At 45.6% G+C, this 20773-nt stretch overlaps 1 protein-coding gene across 1 annotated transcript in view; it reads left to right on the forward strand.

Moving 5' to 3' along the window:
- Msh2 (mutS homolog 2) overlaps positions 1-8135 on the forward strand; it is a 51013-nt gene extending 42878 nt beyond the window's left edge. Inside the window, exons 12-16 of the mRNA XM_021186546.2 lie at positions 2044-2289; positions 3197-3401; positions 3870-4117; positions 5407-5582; positions 7750-8135. Of these exons, the coding sequence (XP_021042205.1) occupies positions 2044-2289; positions 3197-3401; positions 3870-4117; positions 5407-5582; positions 7750-7926 (1052 nt within the window). The 3' untranslated portion in view covers positions 7927-8135. The remainder of the gene's footprint in view (positions 1-2043; positions 2290-3196; positions 3402-3869; positions 4118-5406; positions 5583-7749) is intronic.
- The last annotated feature ends 12638 nt before the right edge of the window (positions 8136-20773 follow it).

Here is a 20773-nt window from a genome sequence, read left to right on the forward strand (position 1 = left end):
TAGCTGATTCCTGTGCTGTAGCTGATTCCTGTGTTGTAGCTGATTCCTGTGTTGTAGCTGATTCCTGTGTTGTAGCTGATTCCTGTGCTGTAGCTGATTCCTGTGCTGTAGCTGATTCCTGTGCTGTAGCTGATTCCTGTGTTGTGCTGTAGCTGATTCCTGTGCTGTAGCTGATTCCTGTGTTGTGCTGTAGCTAATTCCTGTGTTGTGGCTGATTCCTTAGTTGAAGTGTTCTCTTGCTTTATCTTCTCACGTCCTGAGTTTGAAGGTGTGATCCACTAGACAGTGTTTGTTTTAAATCATTATCTGGGTTCACACTGAAGGGTATGGAAATAACTATCACTGTAAAGCAAGTGCAAATCACACAAGACAAGCTGTTGGTAATTCTGCGTGCTATTTTATAAATTTTCAGTCTATTCTTGGCACAGCACTGGGGGTGTTGTGTATTTTTTTTTAAAGATTTATTTATTTTATGTATATGAGTACACTGTAGCTGTCTTCAGACACACCAGAAGAGGGTGTCCATTATAGATGGCTGTGAGCCACCATGTGGTTGCTGGGAATTGAACTCAGGACCTCTGGAAGAGCAGGTGCTCTTAACCACTGAGCCATCTCTCCAGCCCCCAGGAGGTGTTGTGCTTTGTATTTAAATTTTATTTTGTCTCATTTCAGTTTTGTTTGAGACAGTCTTAAACATTGCGAGCTAGCTTTGGGTTCCTAACCCTTCTGCCTCCATACACACACCGGTGTCTGCAGAAGCCAGAAAAGGGCACTGGTAGCTGTGAGCTACCCAGTGTGGCCGCCGGTAACTGAACTCAGGGCTTCTGCAGTTCAGCCAGCCTTTTTAATCACTAAGCCACCTCTCCAGCCCCGGTGTGGTTGAAATCTTAACAAGGTTAAAAGTTATAAGGAGTGGGAGTATAGCACAGCTGTAAAGCGTGTGTCTTAACGCATGCCAGTCATGGCGGCGAATACCTCTGATCTCAGCACTGTGGAGGCAGAGACAGGTGGATTTTTGATGGGTTAAAGAACACAAAACATAGTTTTATAATATGATGAGATGATTATTTTTATGTGGGTATTTAAAAGTTGATTATTATTAACAAAACATTACTTTTATGTGGAACAAGAGAATGAACAATAAGTAGTGTGGGCATGGTACACACACCCTTAATCTCATCACTCAGGAGGTAGCAGTAGCAGCAGACCTCAGTGAGTTCACAGCCAGCCAACCTGGCCTGCATAGTAAGACCCTATGTAAAAAGACAAAAAATTGTAAAGTCAAAATTCCAGCCATTGAAACACAAAGTAATTGTAAAGTTTAACTCTGGGGCATCTAGAAATTAGAAGACACTCAGGCAGTACTGCACCCCACTAGCATGGGGACTCTGCTGAGACTCTGACCCTTGTTGCTGTCGCATGTTTTATCCAGCCTTAGAATCAGGGAGGTTTGTGTGGTAGCTTTGGCTCTAATGCTGTGTCACAGTGGAGTCTTGAATGTGTGTTAAATGGGCACCAGGGATCAACTCAATCCTGCAAGCGTGCGTGCTGATCCAACAAAATGAAACTGCAAATATTCTTGAAATCTGTTCTTGCTCATTGCTTATGGTGATTTTTTTTTTTTAAAGTGGTTTTATAGTTTTCCAAGACACGGTTCTCTGTATACCCCTGGCTCCTTTGGCTGTCCTGGAACTCACTCTGTAGACCGGGCTGGCCCTGAACTCGGAGATCTGCCTGCCTCTGCCTCCTGAATGCTGAGATGAAATGTGCGCATGCGCCACCACACCTCTCTTGTGGTGATCTTAACAGTGTTGTCATGCTTTCTCAAATTTCCCAACTTTTAGGGGAAAGTACGTTGTGCTAGTTAATTGGGATTTCGTAAGGAAAGACCTTGCTCTCTGTTTTTGAAGCATGAAGGATACAGTGAAACAACGTTGAGGTTCAGGGCTTTTCAGATTTTGTTATAGCAAACTTGTTAACTTTTTAAACGGCCTTGAGCTAAGTCTATTATAAGGTGTATTATATTGTTTTATGTTTTTACAGGCTACGTAGAGCCAATGCAGACGCTCAACGATGTGCTGGCTCACTTAGACGCCGTCGTTAGCTTCGCACATGTGTCAAACGCAGCACCTGTTCCTTATGTACGACCAGTCATCTTGGAGAAAGGAAAAGGAAGAATTATACTGAAAGCCTCCAGGCATGCTTGTGTTGAAGTTCAAGATGAAGTTGCATTTATTCCAAATGACGTGCACTTTGAAAAAGATAAACAGATGTTCCACATCATTACTGGTAAAAAAACAAAAAACAATTTTTCTCTCTCTTCCTAATGATGATAGAATGGAAATGTGTTTTCAATTAATGAAGAAAGCCTCTCTTTCTGGCATTAAAGAATGTATTACTCTGGTGGGTCATACATTCAGATCCTGATTAGAAGGAAGACTTTTGGGGTGGCTAAAGTTTAGGAGATAATATTGTTTCAATATAAAACTCATGCACTGGCTCACCAGAGCCAGGCCTTGGAAGAATGGGTAGGAACTGTGTTCTGGAAAAGCTGGAGCCTAGGCCAGCACTCCTTGTAAGACACTCATGTGTTCATACTCATTTAAAAGGAGGCTGAGCTGTCCTGAGATAGTAACTAGAACCAGAGACTAGAAAATAAGAGAGAATTACATTGTAGAAATTATGGTTCCATCCTGTTAGTTCCCTAAGTGGGTATTTAAATTATTTAACCCAACCCAGATAAGTAAATTGTACATTTGCCAAAAGAAATGTCGTGTAGCATGGAGTTTAAGTGATTTGAGGAGCTTGCCCAGACTGGTTACGTATAACTAGCCCACTTATTAATGAATATTATTACTGAGTAGTCATTCGGGCGTAATCGACATCATTAAATGAGCCTGTGAGCCAGGGAGTGTGTGTGCGTAGTAGCCCACAGTGACGCTCCAGCTTAGCTGTGCGGTTTATGATCCTACTCTCTGGTTATAGGGATCTCTGTGGGTTTGTCTGACTGAATGGTAAGAAAGTTGCATTTGGGGCTGTGTGGACAGTGACTGTCCATGCATGTTTTTTGATGGCTCGTGGGTGGGTTTGCATATCATTGTGACTTAAATAATTGTCAATTGCAGTTTTGGACTACTAGTAGCTTAATTGTTAGTAGTGAAAGAAATCAGTGGCCTGGCATATAATTCATTTATAGGTCCCAATATGGGAGGTAAATCAACATACATTCGTCAGACCGGGGTGATTGTACTCATGGCCCAGATCGGGTGTTTTGTGCCCTGTGAGTCGGCAGAAGTGTCCATTGTGGATTGCATCTTAGCTCGAGTCGGGGCTGGTGACAGTCAACTGAAAGGCGTCTCCACATTCATGGCTGAAATGCTGGAGACTGCTTCCATCCTCAGGTATGTGTCCTAGTCCCTTGAAAGTGGAGACGTGTGGCCCCATTTTATTTGAAGTGCATTTGCAGATTTGTCTATAATATGCCACAGGTATTCTTAGTTTAGTGAGTGTTTGCCTGTGGCTGATTGGAAGCCGGGTATGATGGCTGCTCACCTTAACCTCGGCACTTGGGAGGCACAGGCAGGTGGATGTCTGTGAGTGTGAGGCCAGCCAAGTCTGTGTAATGAGCTCAAGGATGATAGCTGGACCGCAAAGACAGACCCTATCGCAAAAGCCAGAGAGAGAAATAACTCACACATGAAAGGTTACCAAAATCACTAATGTGAATTTTATGTATTCTGCTGCCCTGTGTTTAACACATAACACTGTGCTACAGATATCCACTACCTCTGCCTCTTTTTGCCTTTCTGTCCCCTCTGCCATGATGAGCCCCGGACTGCATTTTTTTATCATGTAATTATGCGTTTCAGGTCAGCAACCAGAGACTCCTTAATAATCATTGATGAGCTGGGAAGAGGAACCTCTACCTATGATGGATTTGGGTTGGCATGGGCTATATCAGATTACATCGCAACGAAGATTGGTGCCTTTTGCATGTTTGCCACCCATTTTCATGAACTTACTGCTTTGGCCAACCAAATACCAACTGTTAATAATCTACATGTCACAGCGCTCACTACTGAGGAGACCCTGACTATGCTTTACCAAGTGAAAAAAGGTGGGCTTCTCCGCTCAGTGTGGGCCTCGGGGCCTGAAGTGCCGTCAGTGCATTCTTTATTCTCCGTTGTGATTAATTGCTTTTAAGAACGTATTTACCTCTGGCTTTCTAGTGTAGAGATGAGCAATATACATTGTCTGTATCAAAATGATAACGGGGGAGACGGAGGTTGGTTTATTACAGCTCTCTGACTATAGGCTGGTTTTGCTTTTAGCGTATAGGAGGATTACAGTTTCTTAAGGGATCTATCTTATTTTTAATTAGTGTATACGCCTGTGTGAAGGTTGGTGCACATGACACAGGGTCTAGAAGACGGCACTGGCTTTTCTCAGGCTGGAGCTAGAGAGGGTTGTGACCTCCCAGACCCAAGTGCTAAGAACTGAACCTGTGTCCTGGAAGGGCTCTGTGATTTTAACCTGAGCCAGCCATCTTTCTGGCTTTTTGTGGTCTTTAGACCTGGTGAGTCCAGATTCTTTGGCACTGTTAGCGGTGGCTCTGGCATTGGTGATCCCTGGGTGTGGCATCCTTCCAGAAAGGCTGCTGGCTAGCGCCCACTCACATCACTGAGTCAGTGATGCTGACCTCCATAAGGAGGTTCTGTATCGTAGGTATTATTTCAGAATAAGGGGTTCACATATCTGTCTTCATTTCTTAGGAAAATGTGTGTGGTTGTTTTTTTGTTTGTTTTATTTATTTATTATTTATTTATTTATAATTATTGTCCGCATCGTCTTGATGCTTTCCTCTTTGTTATTTTTGCCTCGGTGGGAATTATTTTGAGTTCCTATGTTTGCATTATTGATACTTGTTAGAGAAGGTAATATTTGTAGTAGATCTGGCCAATTCAGCACAGCATGAAACTGGTCCTGCTTTTAAGATATTTGTGTGTTGTGTGAAACAGAAGTGATTTCCGAATACTTACGGGATAGATGAGTATGGCGTGGATAGAGATAGAGTAAGCCCGGCCCCCATTGTGGGCGTGCTAGCATGTACTGGACTGTGGTTTACTTTTGTTTGCTCTGAACTGAGCAGCAGCTCCACGTAGCCTCACTTCTGCTTACGCGCGGCTGCACCCTTACTCCACTGCTGGTTTGTGGTAAGGCAGAATGAGCAAGGGTGCAGTCACATCGTTGACGATTGGTTAAAAGGTCTAGCTGAGGTGCTCTGAACCGATTGGCTAACGTATTTGAAATATAAAATTACACTTTCTAATGAGTTGATAAACAGGGCATTCCTTCCATTCACATAAGTGCTGTTTCTTTCCTCTTCCACGCCACTCGTTTCTGTAGGTGTCTGTGATCAGAGTTTCGGGATCCACGTGGCTGAGCTCGCTAACTTCCCGAGGCATGTGATAGCGTGCGCCAAGCAGAAGGCTCTGGAGCTTGAGGAATTTCAGAACATTGGAACCTCGCTGGGATGTGAGGAAGCCGAGCCGGCTGCAAAGAGACGCCACCTGGAAAGAGAGGTCGGTCAGCAGGGCATTCGTCAGGGGTGTGAATTACTGAATCTGTGTGCCATGCCACCAAGATGAGTTGCGCGTTCCCTGTGGGATTCTAGTATTTACTTTTTGGTCATTCTTACTGGCTCATATTTCTTAGCATAACCAAAACCCATCCCTGGATTATTGTTGTTGTTTGAGGTAAGGTCTCTCACCATATTGCTCTAGCTGGTCTACAACCCCAGGTCTAATCCTCCCCCTCCTAACCTAAGCTGATCTACAACTCTAATCTGCCTGCCTTTCCTCCAAGAATGCGGGGATTAAATATGGGAACCACCAAACCTGGTTCGTTCTCTCTCTCTCTCTCTCTCTCTCTCTCTCTGTCCCCCCCCGCCCCCCAATCCTTTCTATGAAGGAAGGTTAGAGCTGGAGCATAGTCCTGGCTTCTGTCACAGGCTCACGGCCCTCCCGAGAGTTGTGGATTTGGCAGAAGGAGTAACGAATGAATAATGTAGGCAAGTGTTCATCTAGATGTAATTCCTAAAGCTATAGATGTCAGTTGATAAGTGTAACAGCGGCAGCAAACAGGACTCCTGCTCCATGCGGTTGAGATCTTAGACTTTCTGAGGAGAGCGGACTGTGGGCAGTGGTTATTACCAGAAGCAGAGCTTTCTCTGTAGCTATGGGGTCAGGGTTAGATGGTCACGCAGTGCTGTATGGAGCAGATGTCTAACTTGTTTCTTTTTCACAACCACAGGCCTGCTCAGTAATAAAAGAACTTCACTGCTGCCTGGTCCTGGCAGCTTCGCGGTGCCATACATTGTGACAGACCTTACAGCACTGCACATTGTGACAGGCCTTACAGTGGCATACATGTGACAGGCCTTACAGTGACGTACATGGTGACAGATAATGGCATATTTGTAGCTTTTACCCAGTGGGCTTTTTTTCCTGTAAGGATAGACAGTTGCTATACAAAAAGGAAAGCTATATCCTAACTTGCCCATAGTTGTAGATATGGAAAGCTGCCATCCTGAGCATGGAGTGTCTCTACATCCAGACTTACTTAATGTCCAGCCAAGCCTACAGAGCTGGTGATTAGGATTAGGCGGGGCTGTGTTACATGATTCCTGGTTTCCAAGAAAACTGAAATTGTGTACTTTTATTATAATAAGACGTATTTTGAAAAGACAGCTAAAGGAGACAACCCGTCCTTGCTGCCCTTAGTCCGGGCTCTTGGTCCTTCGGTTTGAGAAAGTGCATTTTTATCTCGGCAGTGCTGGAGCTTGGCTTTGCCTGAGTGAGGACTTGGGAGGAGAGAGAGGGGGTTTGTGTTTCATTGGTTTGTGTGTTTGTTTGCCTGCCTCACAGCACATGCGGAAGTCAGAGGACAGTTTTCAGGGATCGGTTCTGTTGCTGCCTACCCTGTAGGTCTCAGAGATCCACTTCAGGTGGCCAGGCTTTTGCCTTTACATGCCTTGTCGTCTTGCCAGCTCCTTCTGTGTGGTTTTAAATGGAGAGCTATTGGTTCTTACGGTACTTGCCGGTTGCCCCTGTGATGCTGATGCCAGGTATAAAAATGGGCCATTTAGTTTTTTGACGTGCTGTAATAAATTACACAGTACTGACTCTTGCTTCAGACGTGCTCTAAATTCTTTGAATCTTCACAACAAATGTATGAAGTTGGTAATATTAATATCCCCATTTTGCTTGTGCAAGTTAGGGAGTTTCAGTGTTTATGCCTTGGAAACCTTAAGTTCTTTTTTGCTGAGATTAAATTCCATGTCAGATGAAGCAGAGGGACTTAAGAGCTGTTCAGTTCCTTGTCATCTGAAATTACAGTGTAAATGTCTTATTAATAGCTTACTCTGGAGAAGTTCATAGCAACCAAGGACTCTGGGATTCTCAGAATTGCTTGCCCGTTTATGATAAAAATGTGTGTTAAACATCTAACAGCATATCTAGATGAAAGTTACAGAGAGAGTCCATTGCTTACGCTGGACATGACCCATTGCCGCTTTCCCAGAGGCCCCAGGCTCGGCTCCCAGCCTCCCACATTGGGTGGATCTTGACCAGCTGTAAACCCAGCTCCAGGAGATCCGACCCTGTCTCCTGGCATATAAGGGCATCCACGGACATATGTCATACCCACATGAGTACGTTGTAATGACTTTGGGACACGTGTGTTTTTCAGCAAGGTGAGAAAATTATCCTGGAGTTCCTGACCAAGGTCAAGCAAGTGCCCTTTACTGCCATGTCGGAAGAGAGCATCTCAGCAAAGCTGAGGCAACTGAGAGCCGAGGTGGTCGCAAAGAACAACAGCTTTGTAAATGAGATCATTTCACGGATAAAGGCTGCTCCGGCTCCGTGAGAGGACAGTGGCTGGGGCGTGCACGGGGGACTCACCTTTACTGTGTGCTGTTTTGGGTGGTGCTCACCACTGGAGCCTGGCCTAGCAGCATACTGAAGTATTTAATGATACTTGAAAACATTTCGGTCTGTAGCTGGGTGCTGTTTAAATGGGGATGGGCAACTGTGAGCACTATACTGAATTTTATAAATAAAATCATGTAGTTTGTAGATCTGGGGTACCTTGTATTTCTTTGCAGTATGGCTTTTCTCCTAATACTTACCTATAGACCTTGTACAAATAAAGAATCTCAAAACAGGCGCGCACACATAGTGCTTAACTAGAAATGGAAACCTCGTGGGGTAGCACAGACCTTTGCTCCCATTGTGTGGCAGGCTGGCCTGGTCTGTGTACTGAGACCCTGTGTCAAAAGGCCTGAGTAAATATCTTTCTAAGAAAATAGGTAATAGATAAGGAACCAGTGAGAAGGGCCAGAGCTGAGGAAGCTACTGTGAGAACTACAGGAACCACCTCACCGTGAGGGGTGGGTAGAGTCAGGTCTGCTGAGGGAGTACAGAGGGCGCTCGCACACATCAGTGGGAATGTAAACATTCAACCCTCAAACAGTTAAAAACTTGTGCTTCCTATCCCAGGGAGATAGAGAAGAGAGAGAGAAACATCCCAACAGAATGGACACACAAACAGCAACGGTTTCATGTTGCATTGTAGCCAAAAGGTGGGAGCAGCCCCAGCATCCTAACTGGATGAGTGTGTGTTAAAGTGTGGTCTGGATGTATGATGACGTCTGTTTGTGTTCAAAGAAACCAAGTAACATGGGTAAGATTGGACGAGTCTTGAAAACGTGCTGAGAGAAAGACAGCAGCCATAGAAGTCCACACATGGTAGCTGCATGATGAGTCGTGGGTAAGCTGGGGTTGGTGTTGGGTTCGGTGTTTGTGAGATGGAAGATCAGTCCTGGGCACACACACCTGTGAGCACACCAAAACCGCTGAGTTGTGGACACGCGTGATCGTTGCATGTGAACTGGATCAGTAAAGGTCACTTCAAAAAGAGGAAACAGCTATAAACACAGAAGGGTCGTAGGGCTGGGCAGAGGTGAGCAGACCTCTGAACGTAGTGAGTCCCAGGGCAGCCACCGATTCAAAGTCAGGCTTCCCCAGTTTTCTAGCTACCAGACACCAGCAGCCCCATGCCAAGCTACTGCCTGCTCCATCCTCCTCCAGACCTGACCACGACTGCAAGTGGCAGTGCCCACTGTTGGTCACCATCGGAGGGAGTGTTGCTGGTGGGTACAAGCTTAGTAAAACTGAAAGCATGGCCCTGACATTCTAAAACATTCTACTATCCTAGGGGCACATTAGCATGTCCATGACAGCTGGAAGACAGAAAGGAGCTACAGCTCCACCAAGCCATGCTAACAGACCTTCAAACAGGAAGCAGAGGAAACACTTTCCCCCACTTACATGAAATTTGAGTCCCAGACAAGGACCTAGGATCCCTGGACTCTGGAGTTAGACACAGCTAGGAGCCACTATGTGGGTGCTGGAAATCGAACCCCAGTCCTCTGGAAATTAGGCACTAAACAACTCTCTCCAGACGAGTGTGGAATTTAAGTGGAGTGTAAAACTGTTCCCAGCAGGGTGCAACTAAAAAAATGACTAAACCCGGAGAGTCCTGGTAGGGCAGGCTTTTCCCCAGGGTGTCCGGACTGTGAGTTCCTGGGTGGCTTTGCAGGTCTTTTGTTGAAAGCTCCTGTTAGGATGGGCAGTTTTGTTTCGTACATAAACGTTTCGGTGTGAAGATCATTGGAGATCAACCTAACCTTTAAAGTTCTGTTTACTGTGATCTTTTTTTTTTTTTTTTTTTTTTTTTTTTTTTTTTTTTTTTTTGCTAGCGTCTCTTTTAGGAGTGCCAAAGACTTGTGAAGAAGGCCAACTCAAATAAAGGGTCTTTCTGTGAGAAGCCAGGCCGGTCTGGAGCTGTAGATGCCCCTGCCGTAGCCTTCACTGTGGTGCCACCTCCAGCTGCAGGGGCATTATTTGCTTGCTTACTCGTTTATTATTTCTTGCTACACAGGGTTCACTGTGTAACCCTGACCCGCCTTGAACTCATCGAGATCCGCCTGCCTCTGCCTCTTCCAGTGCTGGGATTAAAGGCGTTTACCATGGCTCCTGGCTCAGCCAGGGATCTTTACATAATTCAAAAGCAATTTTTAAAGTGAGCTGAAATATTTCCATCCCTTGGACGGCTGTGAAGGGGTGGTTTTAGACTGCTGCACAGAAGCACGTTGGAGATGGAAATCAGCTACGGTGGGTTGAGTTGTTAGGGCCACTGAGTCGGAGACAACACGCAGTCTCGGAAGCTCTGAAAGCAAGACGACTTCCATACTCTAAAGGAAGCTGGTGATTTAGTTATGAGACATTTTTGAAAGATGGTTAGGATCCTGGGAACTGGAGTTGTTGCCGTTTCCCACCCTCCAACCCCCAGGCCCTTCCTTTTGGAACCTAAAGCAACCTAGTGAGTTGGGCTGGACGGATGGTCCAGTGGTTAAGAACACTTGCTGTTCTTCCAGAGGACCTAAGTTCAGTTCCCCACACCTGCATGGAGGGTCAATACTGCCTGTAATTCCAGTTCCAGGGGTCCTAGGCCTCTGGCCTCTGACTTTCTAGTGTACTGCACTCAAATGTATGCATACTCCCACATAAATAACATACAAACACGCATACTTAAAAAGCAATGTCATTAAGAAGACAGTTCATACAGATTTTTTTTAGCTCTCTAATTTTGTGGGGTTGGTTTTATTCAAAGTTGAAATATTAATTAGCCACTATTACCAGAATAAAACGAGTATGTTAGTAACAGATTACAAACTCAACCCAGTGTTAACATGGAATCTGTTAAAATGTAAAATGCTTCTACATTTAACAGTAAAAAAAAAAAAATCCATCTATAGCATGGCAGAGGTGGCGCGTGCCTTTAATCGCAGCACTCGGGAAGCAGAGTTAGGCACGTCTGCAAAGTAAGTTCAGGGTTATAGAGAGAAACTGCCTTGAAACACCCGCCACCTCCCCCACCATGTATCTATGATGCAATTTTGTAATTGATTGTATTTTTCCTTAAAAATTTTGTTGGTGGGGTTTAAAGGTTCTAATGAAACAGTGGGGAAAGGTGTGTGCCTGTGTGTGTGTGCGTGCGTGTGTGTGTGTGTGTGTGTGTGTGTGTGTGTGTTTAGATATACTAAGTTTCCAGCTGTACCGGCTTAGCTGGCCGGTGACTAGGGTAGGTATATTTAAAGAATAACTTGTTCCCCTCAAAAGTCTCAACGTTCCACATACCAAGCACATCCTGTGAGACTTCTTGAGTATTAAATACATCTTCTATCCTTGGTCTTTCTGCATTTAGCTTTTTTGGGGAAGTGTGTTTTTACCCTCAGCATATGGTCTGAGCTGCTGATTCAGTACTGAATGGCTCCTAAAAGCTTGCTACTTACATTCTGTTGATTAAGATGGTGCGCAGAATCGTCAGGAAAAGCTAGCCCCTGCTCGGAAATAAACATGGTTAATTAGCTTGTGGAGGAGAACGAACGAGGGAAGAGACTTTTGCACAGATTTTTGGATGTTTGGGTTAAGGAGAAAGGGTGTGGTCAGACAAGAGGACAGAAATGCCCAGAACGGCAGATTGTTCGTGTGAAGCTGGAGATGCAGCCCAGTGTGAGAGAATAGCTCCTGCCACATGTCCCCTCTGTGCCCACACTGCTTTATTTTATTTTTTTTTAACAGAGCTTTTATTGCTCTGCCTTAGAATTTACACTTTCGCTGTTGCCCACCTGTGATCCCAGCACTGAGGAGGATTCTGACTTTGAGGCCAGCCTGGATTTACATAGGCAATTTGAGGCCACCCAGAGCTACACCATCTCAAATGACTAAAAATAAAATCCTCGCATAGCTTCTCTTGGATTATGCACAGCCTGGTGCAGCCTTGGGGGTGGTAACTCCTTGTACATAGCGTGCCACTGTAGCGACGACTCCTTTCTCTTCTCCCAGGAGGGGGGGCAGTCTTGTCTTACACAGGCCACAGTGTTTTTCTCCAGCTCCCTGTTTTCAGGCAACATTCAGAATATACTCGAATTCCGGTCAGCACAGTTTTACTCTAGGGTATGGTCTCTCCTCTCTGAAGTGCCCCCCTGAACATAAGCAGCCATATTGGAAAGCCAGGAGCACAGAGCTGTACGATGGCTGTTAGGTAGTTCTGTATGGACTGTCCTTATTTTCTTAAGAGAGAGTCTCAAGCCCAGGCTGGCCTCGTATCTTGAGACCCTTTTGCCTCAGTTTCCCTAATCCTAGGATGGTAGGTGGGAACCCCAATGCCTCCCCCCCCCCTTCCAGCCTCACTCATAATCTAGACCTGGTGACTAGAAGACTGTGTTGGAATCCTTGTTCATCTTGGTGAGAGGCAAACAAATTAGACAGTCCCTTAAATGGTTAAATTGAGAAGAAAGGCATTCTATCTATAACTACTTTTTATGTTAGAGAATTGCCTTGACAGTCTGGTCACTGCAGCCCTAGTGAGTTTTACAAGTTATCTTGGATGGAGATAGCCAAAGCCAAGTGGGGAGTAATTAAATCTAAAGCAATTTAGCTTCTCAATTCAATCATTGACCTTCAGGCTTAAAATATCCCACCAGGATGCTTTTTCTTTTTTTTTTTTTTTGTCCCAGGGCTCCATGTAGCCCAGACTACTAAACTTGCTGTGTTTAGCTGGGGGTGACCTTGAACTTTTTCTGCCCCCACCTTTCAAGTGCTGGGGCTATAGGGTTACCGCATCATGTCCAGTTTATGTGCTGCTGGGGGTTAAACTCTCTGTGTGTGCTAGGCAGGAACCCTATAGCTGAGCAGTACGCCGAGCCTCCATTTTTCACATAATGATTAGACTTAGGTTTTAATGTTTATTATCAAGCATACTGTGGTGTTTTATTGTAGAACACTGGCTAATTCAGTCGTATCAATCAAGAAAATGACTCTCCATGCTGAGTCCTTAATGCCAAAACATGGATTCATGATTTGCTAAACTCAGCCTTGGTATTTACTTCATGAAGTAATTCATCGCAGACCTCATGAAGGTCTGAGAAAGGGTTAGGGAAGCTCTTCCAAAGACTCCCTAAGCAGTTGTCATAGTTACTTGGCCATGGCAAACACCATGACCAAGGGACTTAGAGAAGGAAAAATTTCATTGGGTGCTCACAGTTCCAGAAGTTTAGCGTGCGTGACTGTCATGGCAGGAAGCACTGCAGGAGCAGGCAGGCTCAGTGCCAGAGCAGTAGCTGAGAGCACACGGCTTTTGTTTGCTTTTTTCTTTTGAAACAGGGTCTTAATATGTAGTTCTCATTGTTCTGGAACTCTCTGTAGACCAGACTGACCTCAAACTCAACAGAGATCCACCTGCCTCTGCCTCTGCCTCTGCCTCTGCCTCTGCCTCTGCCTCTGCCTCTGCCTCTGCCTCTGCCTCNTGCCTCTGCCTCTGCCTCTGCCTCTGCCTCTGCCTCTGCCTTCTGAGTGCTGGGATTAAAGATGTGCATCACCACACTCAGCTGAGAACTCCCATCTTCATTTACAAACATGAGGCTGAAAGATGTAGCTGGGGATGATGTGAGCTTTTGAAACCTCCAAGACTGTCCCTAGTGACACAACGTCTTCAATAAAGAAATATTTCCTAATCCTTTCCAAACAGTTCCATCAACTGGGACCAAGTAGTTAAATACAGAAGCCTCTAGGGGCCATTCTCATTAGTATGACCACATTCTCTCCCTGGCTCCTATAGGTTTGCTGCCTTATAATACAAATGCATCTAGTTCAACTTCAAAAGTTCCCTGTCTTTTCTGTCTCAACCCCGTTTAAGAATTCCAAAGTCTCTCCTAAGACCCAAGGCCGTCTCTTACTTGTAAGCCTCTGAAAAATCAAAAGAGCAAATTATACACTTCCAATATATAATGGCACAGAATATACATGACTATTCCAAAAGAGAAGAAGTATAGGACATGGTGAAGAAATTAACTGGACCAAACACAGCAGGGCAAACTCCAAATCCTGTAGTTCCATATTTGATGTCAGAGGGCTTAGACCACTCTGCCTTTCCAGCTTGGTTGACTACAGCATACTTCTCTCTTGAGATGGTTCCACTCCTCACATGCAACGCTCCCTGGCTGACATCCCATGGCTCTGACACCTCCAACACCCTGTGGTGCCAACACAATCCTTGACATTCATAGAATCATGAGATGGCCTCCCAGAGCCTCCATGTAGGGACTCTCTTGCCACATGTCTGGCCTCCGTGGCTCCCCTTAACTATAGAGGAAGATTCTCTACTTGTGTACCCTTTATGACTTTAAAACCAGAACCACATGGCGTTACTGCCATGTCCTGTACTTCAGTACAGGCCTTGACTGCAGCCTTCTCCTCCAACTGTATATTTTACTTATGTCTTTGCCCCACCTACTTTTTCACTGTAGACCTGCATAGCAGTGTTCACAAGCAAGTGACAAAGTCAATATTAGGCTGTCTTGAAATCTCCTCTGCCAATGAAATTAATCCAAAACTCCAATTTAGGTTCAGGAAGATTCTTAGGACAAGGTAAAAACAAAAACAACAACAACAACAACAAAACCAGCCACATACTTTGCCAAAATATCATAGGAATGGTCTCAAGCCCAGACAGTTACCCTCTGAAACCTCTTGATCCAGGCCTCCATAGTTCACACTGGTCTCAACACTTCTGTCTTCCAAACTCCTATTATGATGCCCTGTTAAACTCCACTTTGAGCATTCAATTGCTTTCCTGGTTCAAGGTCCCAAAGTCATCCTTTAATCCCAGCACTTGAGAGCCAGAGGCAGGTGGATCTCTTTAAGTTCGAGGCAGCTGGTTTGAAAAGTGAGTTTCCAGGACAGCTATGGTTACATAGAGAAATTTTGTCTCGGAAAAACACGAAAGTGTGTGTGTGTGTGTGTGTGTGTGTGTGTGTGTGGTCTATCACAGCAATAGCCCCAACTCCTGGTACCAACTCCAGTCTTAGTTACTTTTTCATACCTGTGACAAAACATCACACCAAGGCAACTTATACATGACGCTGTTTAATTTGGGGCTCTCAGTCCCAGAGGGTTAGAATCCATGACAGTCTGGGAGCATGATAGCAGACAGACGTGGCATTGAAGCAGTAGCTAAGAGTCCACATGCAGGAGGCAGAAAGCTAAGTGGGAATGGCCAGAAGTGTTGACATTGATAGTGAGAATATAATGTTAGCAGCGTTTGGAGCAAGACACTGGGGGGTGGGGGGAGTAGGGGGTGTCTCAAATCTTAGGGTCTTTTGGAAGCCCTGCATGTTCTTCCACAAGTTAAGAATGCTTTTACCAGGCTGGGGGGGGGGGGTAGCCCTGGGCTTCTCCTTATTACTCTGTTGAGTATATGCAACTACTGACTGAGCCCCATGGGCCTGGACACAGCAGGAGTAAAGAGAACAGCAGTGTAGCCCACTCTGAGGACTGACTTGGACCACAGTCCTGCTCATCTCTGTCACTTTAAACTGGTCCCTCCCCTCCTCGGTTTCCTCCCCTCTTCTGTAACCTAAGATATTAGAGTGGATGTTAGAGTTCTCAGATGCCATTCCACCAGGGCCCAGTGAGGAAATGGTTCAGAAAGCGGGCCTACAGAGAGTGCCCTGACCTAAGAGCATTCAGAGATGCACCGCTAGTTAGGGTTGAAGGTATAGGGTCAGGGCCATAGCCTTGAACGAGATTTTTCAGCTCATTCCCTAGCTCTGCATAGCAAAACAAAACAAAAGCCCACTAACCAAGAAAACGTGTCTTTGTCCTCAGTTTGATCCCTGAGGAGCCACATGGTAGAAGAGAACAGACTCCAGCAAGCCATCGTCTCACTTCCGTGAACTACATTCCAAACACTTATTTCCCTGTGGCAGAAATACTCAAAATCATTTCCTGTAGCTTTTTGAGGTACAATTGCTTTCGAGATACACAGTCCATACTTGTCCCTGTGCTGTGTGGGAGCAGGGGGTGCTCCTAAGTCACACAGTCAACCTCTCCCCAGTTTGTTCCTCCCTCTCCAAGCCTCTGCTCAGCACACCCACTTCCATGAACCAACCCTGCGATTGCAGCGTGAGTAAAGTCACCTGGGACTTTACTTTCTGTGTTTACATTGTCTCATTCAAAGCAGTGACCTCTGTTTTTCTGATGAGCTGAGCCACAGGAGCATCCTGCACATCTCTGCTGTGAATTTTGGTCGTTTACCCACAGAAGTGTAAATCACCCACAGAGTGTTAGGATAACGACCACGCTGGGCTGGGGGAAGGGCGTGAGCGTGGGAATCTGCTGCTCTTTGTAAGATAATCTCCAAAACTGGACAACAGCCACATAACCGTGCTATTGGAAACCAGAGAGAAAAAGCTAGACAGTTGTGCTTAGAGGGTTGAACACGGCCCTCTGGAAGCCTGAAGAAGGCAGCAGTGGGAAGGGGCCGTGTATTCCTTTATGTGTTTCTTCTGATCGACATAGTGAGTTTCAGGTCAGCCAGGGATGCAGAGCGAGACCTTGCCTCAAAAACAAAAACTCCACAAAACCAAAACCAAGACAGACAAAACAAGCAGTTTCATATACACCAGCAATAAAGTCATAGAAAGAAGTCAGGAAAATATCCTGTTCGAAATCCTCCCCACCCCCAAATTAAGGACTTTGGAACATGATTGACTGAAGGGGAGAAAGTTCTACAGTAAAAATTTCAAGACATTGTAAAAGAAAACCAGGTTAACCGAATACGCCTTTCATCCCAGCACTTTGGAGGTGAGAGGCACTTGGATCTCTGAGAGTTCCAGGCTAGCCTGGTCTACAAAGCAAGTCCAAGACAGCCAGGGCTACACAGAGAAATCCTGTGACAAGAACCCCCCCCCCAAAAAAAAATAAGGAAATCAAAGATGATACCAGGGGACAGAAAGAACTCCCAATCCCCTGAATTAACAAAATTAATATTATGAACATGGTTATACTGTTAAAATTAACTTACAGATTTAATGCAATACCTATCAAAAATTGCAAAATTATTTTTTGCAGATCTAGAAAAAAAATTAAGAATTCATATGGAACCACAAAAAGTCTCAAATGGCCAAAGCAACACTGTGGAGAAAGATCATCTTTGCTGAGGGTCATCATGGACTTCAGATTATACTGTAAAACTCTAGTGATAAAGACAGCTTGGTCCTGGCATAAGAACAAAGACATGGGCCAGTAGAACAGAATGGAGGGCTCAGAAATAAACCCACGAAGCTATGGCCACTTGATGCTTGACAATGGCGGCAAACCAAACCAACCCAAACCAGAAAAACACTGGGAAAAGCCTATTCTATAAATCGTGCTGGCAAAACTGAATATCCACCTGAGGAAGAATGAGATTACATTTGTATCTTCCATCCTATAGAATAATCGATTCTCAGTGGACCAAAGACCCCAATTAAAAACCCAAAACAGTAAAAATAAATAAACCTTTAAAAAAAAAAGTGCCAGTATTAGCCAAGGCAGGTGATTTCCCGAGGGACAGTTAAGTGCAAAGACCCAGTGAGAGCTCAGGGCCTGGGCCAGACTCGCACAGCTGCACAGCTGCACAGCTGCACAGCTGCAGGGCTGCTCCTGTGCCTCTTAGTCTTCATGCATCAGGCAGCTAACCAGTGCTGTGCAGCATGACCCTCCTCACTCTGGCAACAAAATGTAACATTTTTCTCTGCATCAGCTACACACTAGCTAGTAACAGGTTCCTGTCCCCTCTGCTCAGGTTGACTGAAGAGATGGGGAGGACTCCCAAGGGTGAGTCTACTGCCTAGCCCTTTTCTGGCTTCTTGCTGCCAAGCTGCTGTGTGCAGGGAACACAGGCTCATGAAGACCATCTTTAATGTACCCATCATCTTATTTAGATCATTTTGTGAGTTTCCAGATTCCTCATGAAAGGTTCAGTTAAAATCGTGGAAGAAGTCTGCTCTCTGTACATCGTCCTCAGAGGAGGGACAAAACCCTGGCTGTGGAGAAATCAACGGAAAGGCAAAGCTGTTGCCCAGGTTAAGGTAACTAGAATGTGAGGCATCTTCTTGTATGAAGGGAGAAAGTGTTCTAATGTTTTCATCAGGGAGAGAGAAATTGTTATGAGACCCTAGCACTTGTATTGGAGTAAAACATGAAACGAGGCCTGGGAGTATTTATCCCATCCTCTCAGTATTTAGAATTTCTCTAAATATAATCTAAGAGTACTTAGTCATCCTTTAAGCAGCCTCCGGATCTCTTAGGACATGTTCACGTCCAGACACATTGTTTATATCCAGGCTGGACATTTAGCTGTTGCCACTAGATTGTATTTTCAGGTTGCAATGGTGGGAATAATAGGTTCTCAGTTTTTATAGGTGGTCAGGGCTCGGCAGGTAAAGACCCCTGCTGTGCAAGTGTGAGAATCTGAGTTTGAGTCCCCAGAACACCATAAAAGCCAGAAGCATGGCAAGAATATCGGATCCCAGGGCTCCTGTGGGAGATGAGAGGTGGAGGCAGGAGAATTCCTGTAAATTTGTATGGCATATGAAATGGAAAACAGCAAAGAGACTCTGTCTCAGGGCAGAAAGCAAGGACTGACTTCAAAAGTCCTCTGACCTCCCACCTGTGTACCATGTGTGCACATGTGTACACACACACACACAGAGGATGTGATATAATGTGGATGGAGAAATGGATGGGTAGATGACTGAATGGATGGATCAGTGAATGGATGAATGGATGGAGGATGGATGGATGGATGGATGAGTGGATGGATGGGGGCATGGATGGATGGGTGGATGGGTTAACTAGTTCTGGATAATCAGGTTTGGCACTTTATAAACTCCAATTTAGGAGGTCCTCACATAGAAACAGTTGGATAGGTTTGTTTTCTCATTTCAAGATGCTAAAACAGCGAGGCATGAGTGGCACACGCCTTTATTCCCAGAACTGGGGAGGCAGAGGCAGGTGGATCTCTTGAGTTCAAGGCCAGCTTGATCTGCAGTGAGTTCCAGGATAGCCAGGGCCACTCAGAGAAACCCAGATTCTTAGAGAACTTAAGGAGTTTGATAGTGGGAGTGTCATCTGGGTCAGTGTGAATGAAAATAGTCACTACTGTTTGAAGGCCAGGCTGATACCAAGTTGAAGGTAGATTTTACCCAAAAGTCTTGGCTCAGGTTTTGGACTTTAGAGGAACAGGCTCAGCCACACTGAGGGGCGGTGGTGGGGATTAGGGGCAGTCAGCTTCAGCAGGAATTGGGTGACTCAAGTCTGTTCTCCTTTTCAATGTGAGAGTAGTCTGAAGACAGTGTTCTCTACCCTCAGAAGAGCTTTCTACAATGCTGTGTACTGAGTCTCAGGATGCCACCTGTCCCCCCAGCACGTTCCCATGGGCTGCAGGCTACACCTTCTCACTTATGCCAGAGTGTAAGTACTGAGAGAAGGTGTCACTTGGGTGTATAGCTGGTGGCCATAGAAATTTGGGGCCTGCATGTGAGTCTGGTGCTGGAGACGGCATCTTTGGTACCCTGCCTCCAACCATCTTTCTACATCAGCCCTGAGCTCCTCTCTTGTAAGCCTAACTGAGGTGACGCTGCGGGTGGGGCAAGCACGCACACCCTGGCCCATGGGACAAGCCCCTGTTGGTTGCTGTCTTTTTTGTGACTGGGCTTCTGACAAACTAAACATCATTTTGCCTTAGGGTCCTCAGTACCCACCCTTCACTACTGTGATTTCTCTTTATGTTCGCCAGGTATTAGTGAGGTCTACTCTGTGGAGTGTGTGTGTGTGTGTGTGTGTGTGTATGTTGTGTGGTATGTGTGTGTGTTTGGGCCAGTGCTGTCATATGAGTAAGCACACATACCCCTCGTGTCTCTCTATAACTCCAAGGTCTGTGACAGCTGTGGAGGGAGGGGGCTTCCATTGCACACAATCGTGTTTCTGGAGCAATGACTTCCACTGATGTAAAGTCACGGGGTGACCAGCCACTCCAGTTGTGGGGTACGTATGTGTACCTATGGGTGCATACTGCAAACAGTGCCTAAGACTCTCCATGGGACAAGGGACAAGAAGCCAGTTGGAGGTAGAGGGGACCACACTAGGATGTGAGGTTGGAGCAGGATATCTGCTTCAGCCCCTCTGCCCCAAGGTCGCCCCTGAGTTCAGGCTTTCCGTCCCTAGGGGTTTCTCTGTACTAATGCTGTGACAGCCTCTGGAAGGACAGACACACTGTATCCTTTAATGTGTCTCACTCTGTATTGCAGTGGCTGGGAACAGCCTCTGGAAGGGCAGACACACTGTATCCTTTAATGTGTCTCACTCTGTATNCAGACACACTGTATCCTTTAATGTGTCTCACTCTGTATCGCAGTGGCTGTGACAGCCTCTGGAAGGACAGACACACTGTATCCTTTAATGTGTCTCACTCTGTATTGCAGTGGCTGCGGAGCTATTCGTGGGAAGAAGGGTCTATTTTGGTTCATTGTTTGAGGGTGCTGTCCTTGGAATAGGGAAGTTGTGTAACGAGAGTGGCTGGAGCTATGCCAGTTGTTCTTCCCAGGACCCAGTCCATAGGAACATGCCACCACATGCCACCCACATGCCATCATATGCCAACCACATGTCACCCACATGCCACCACATGTCATCATATGCCATCCACATGCCACCACATGCTACCCACATACCACCCACATGCCATCATATGCCAACCACATGTCACCCACATGCCACCACATGTCATCATATGCCATCCACATGCCACCACATGCTACCCACAT

Source organism: Mus caroli, chromosome 17, assembly GCF_900094665.2.
Source record: "Mus caroli chromosome 17, CAROLI_EIJ_v1.1, whole genome shotgun sequence".
Taxonomy (NCBI): domain Eukaryota; kingdom Metazoa; phylum Chordata; class Mammalia; order Rodentia; family Muridae; genus Mus; species Mus caroli.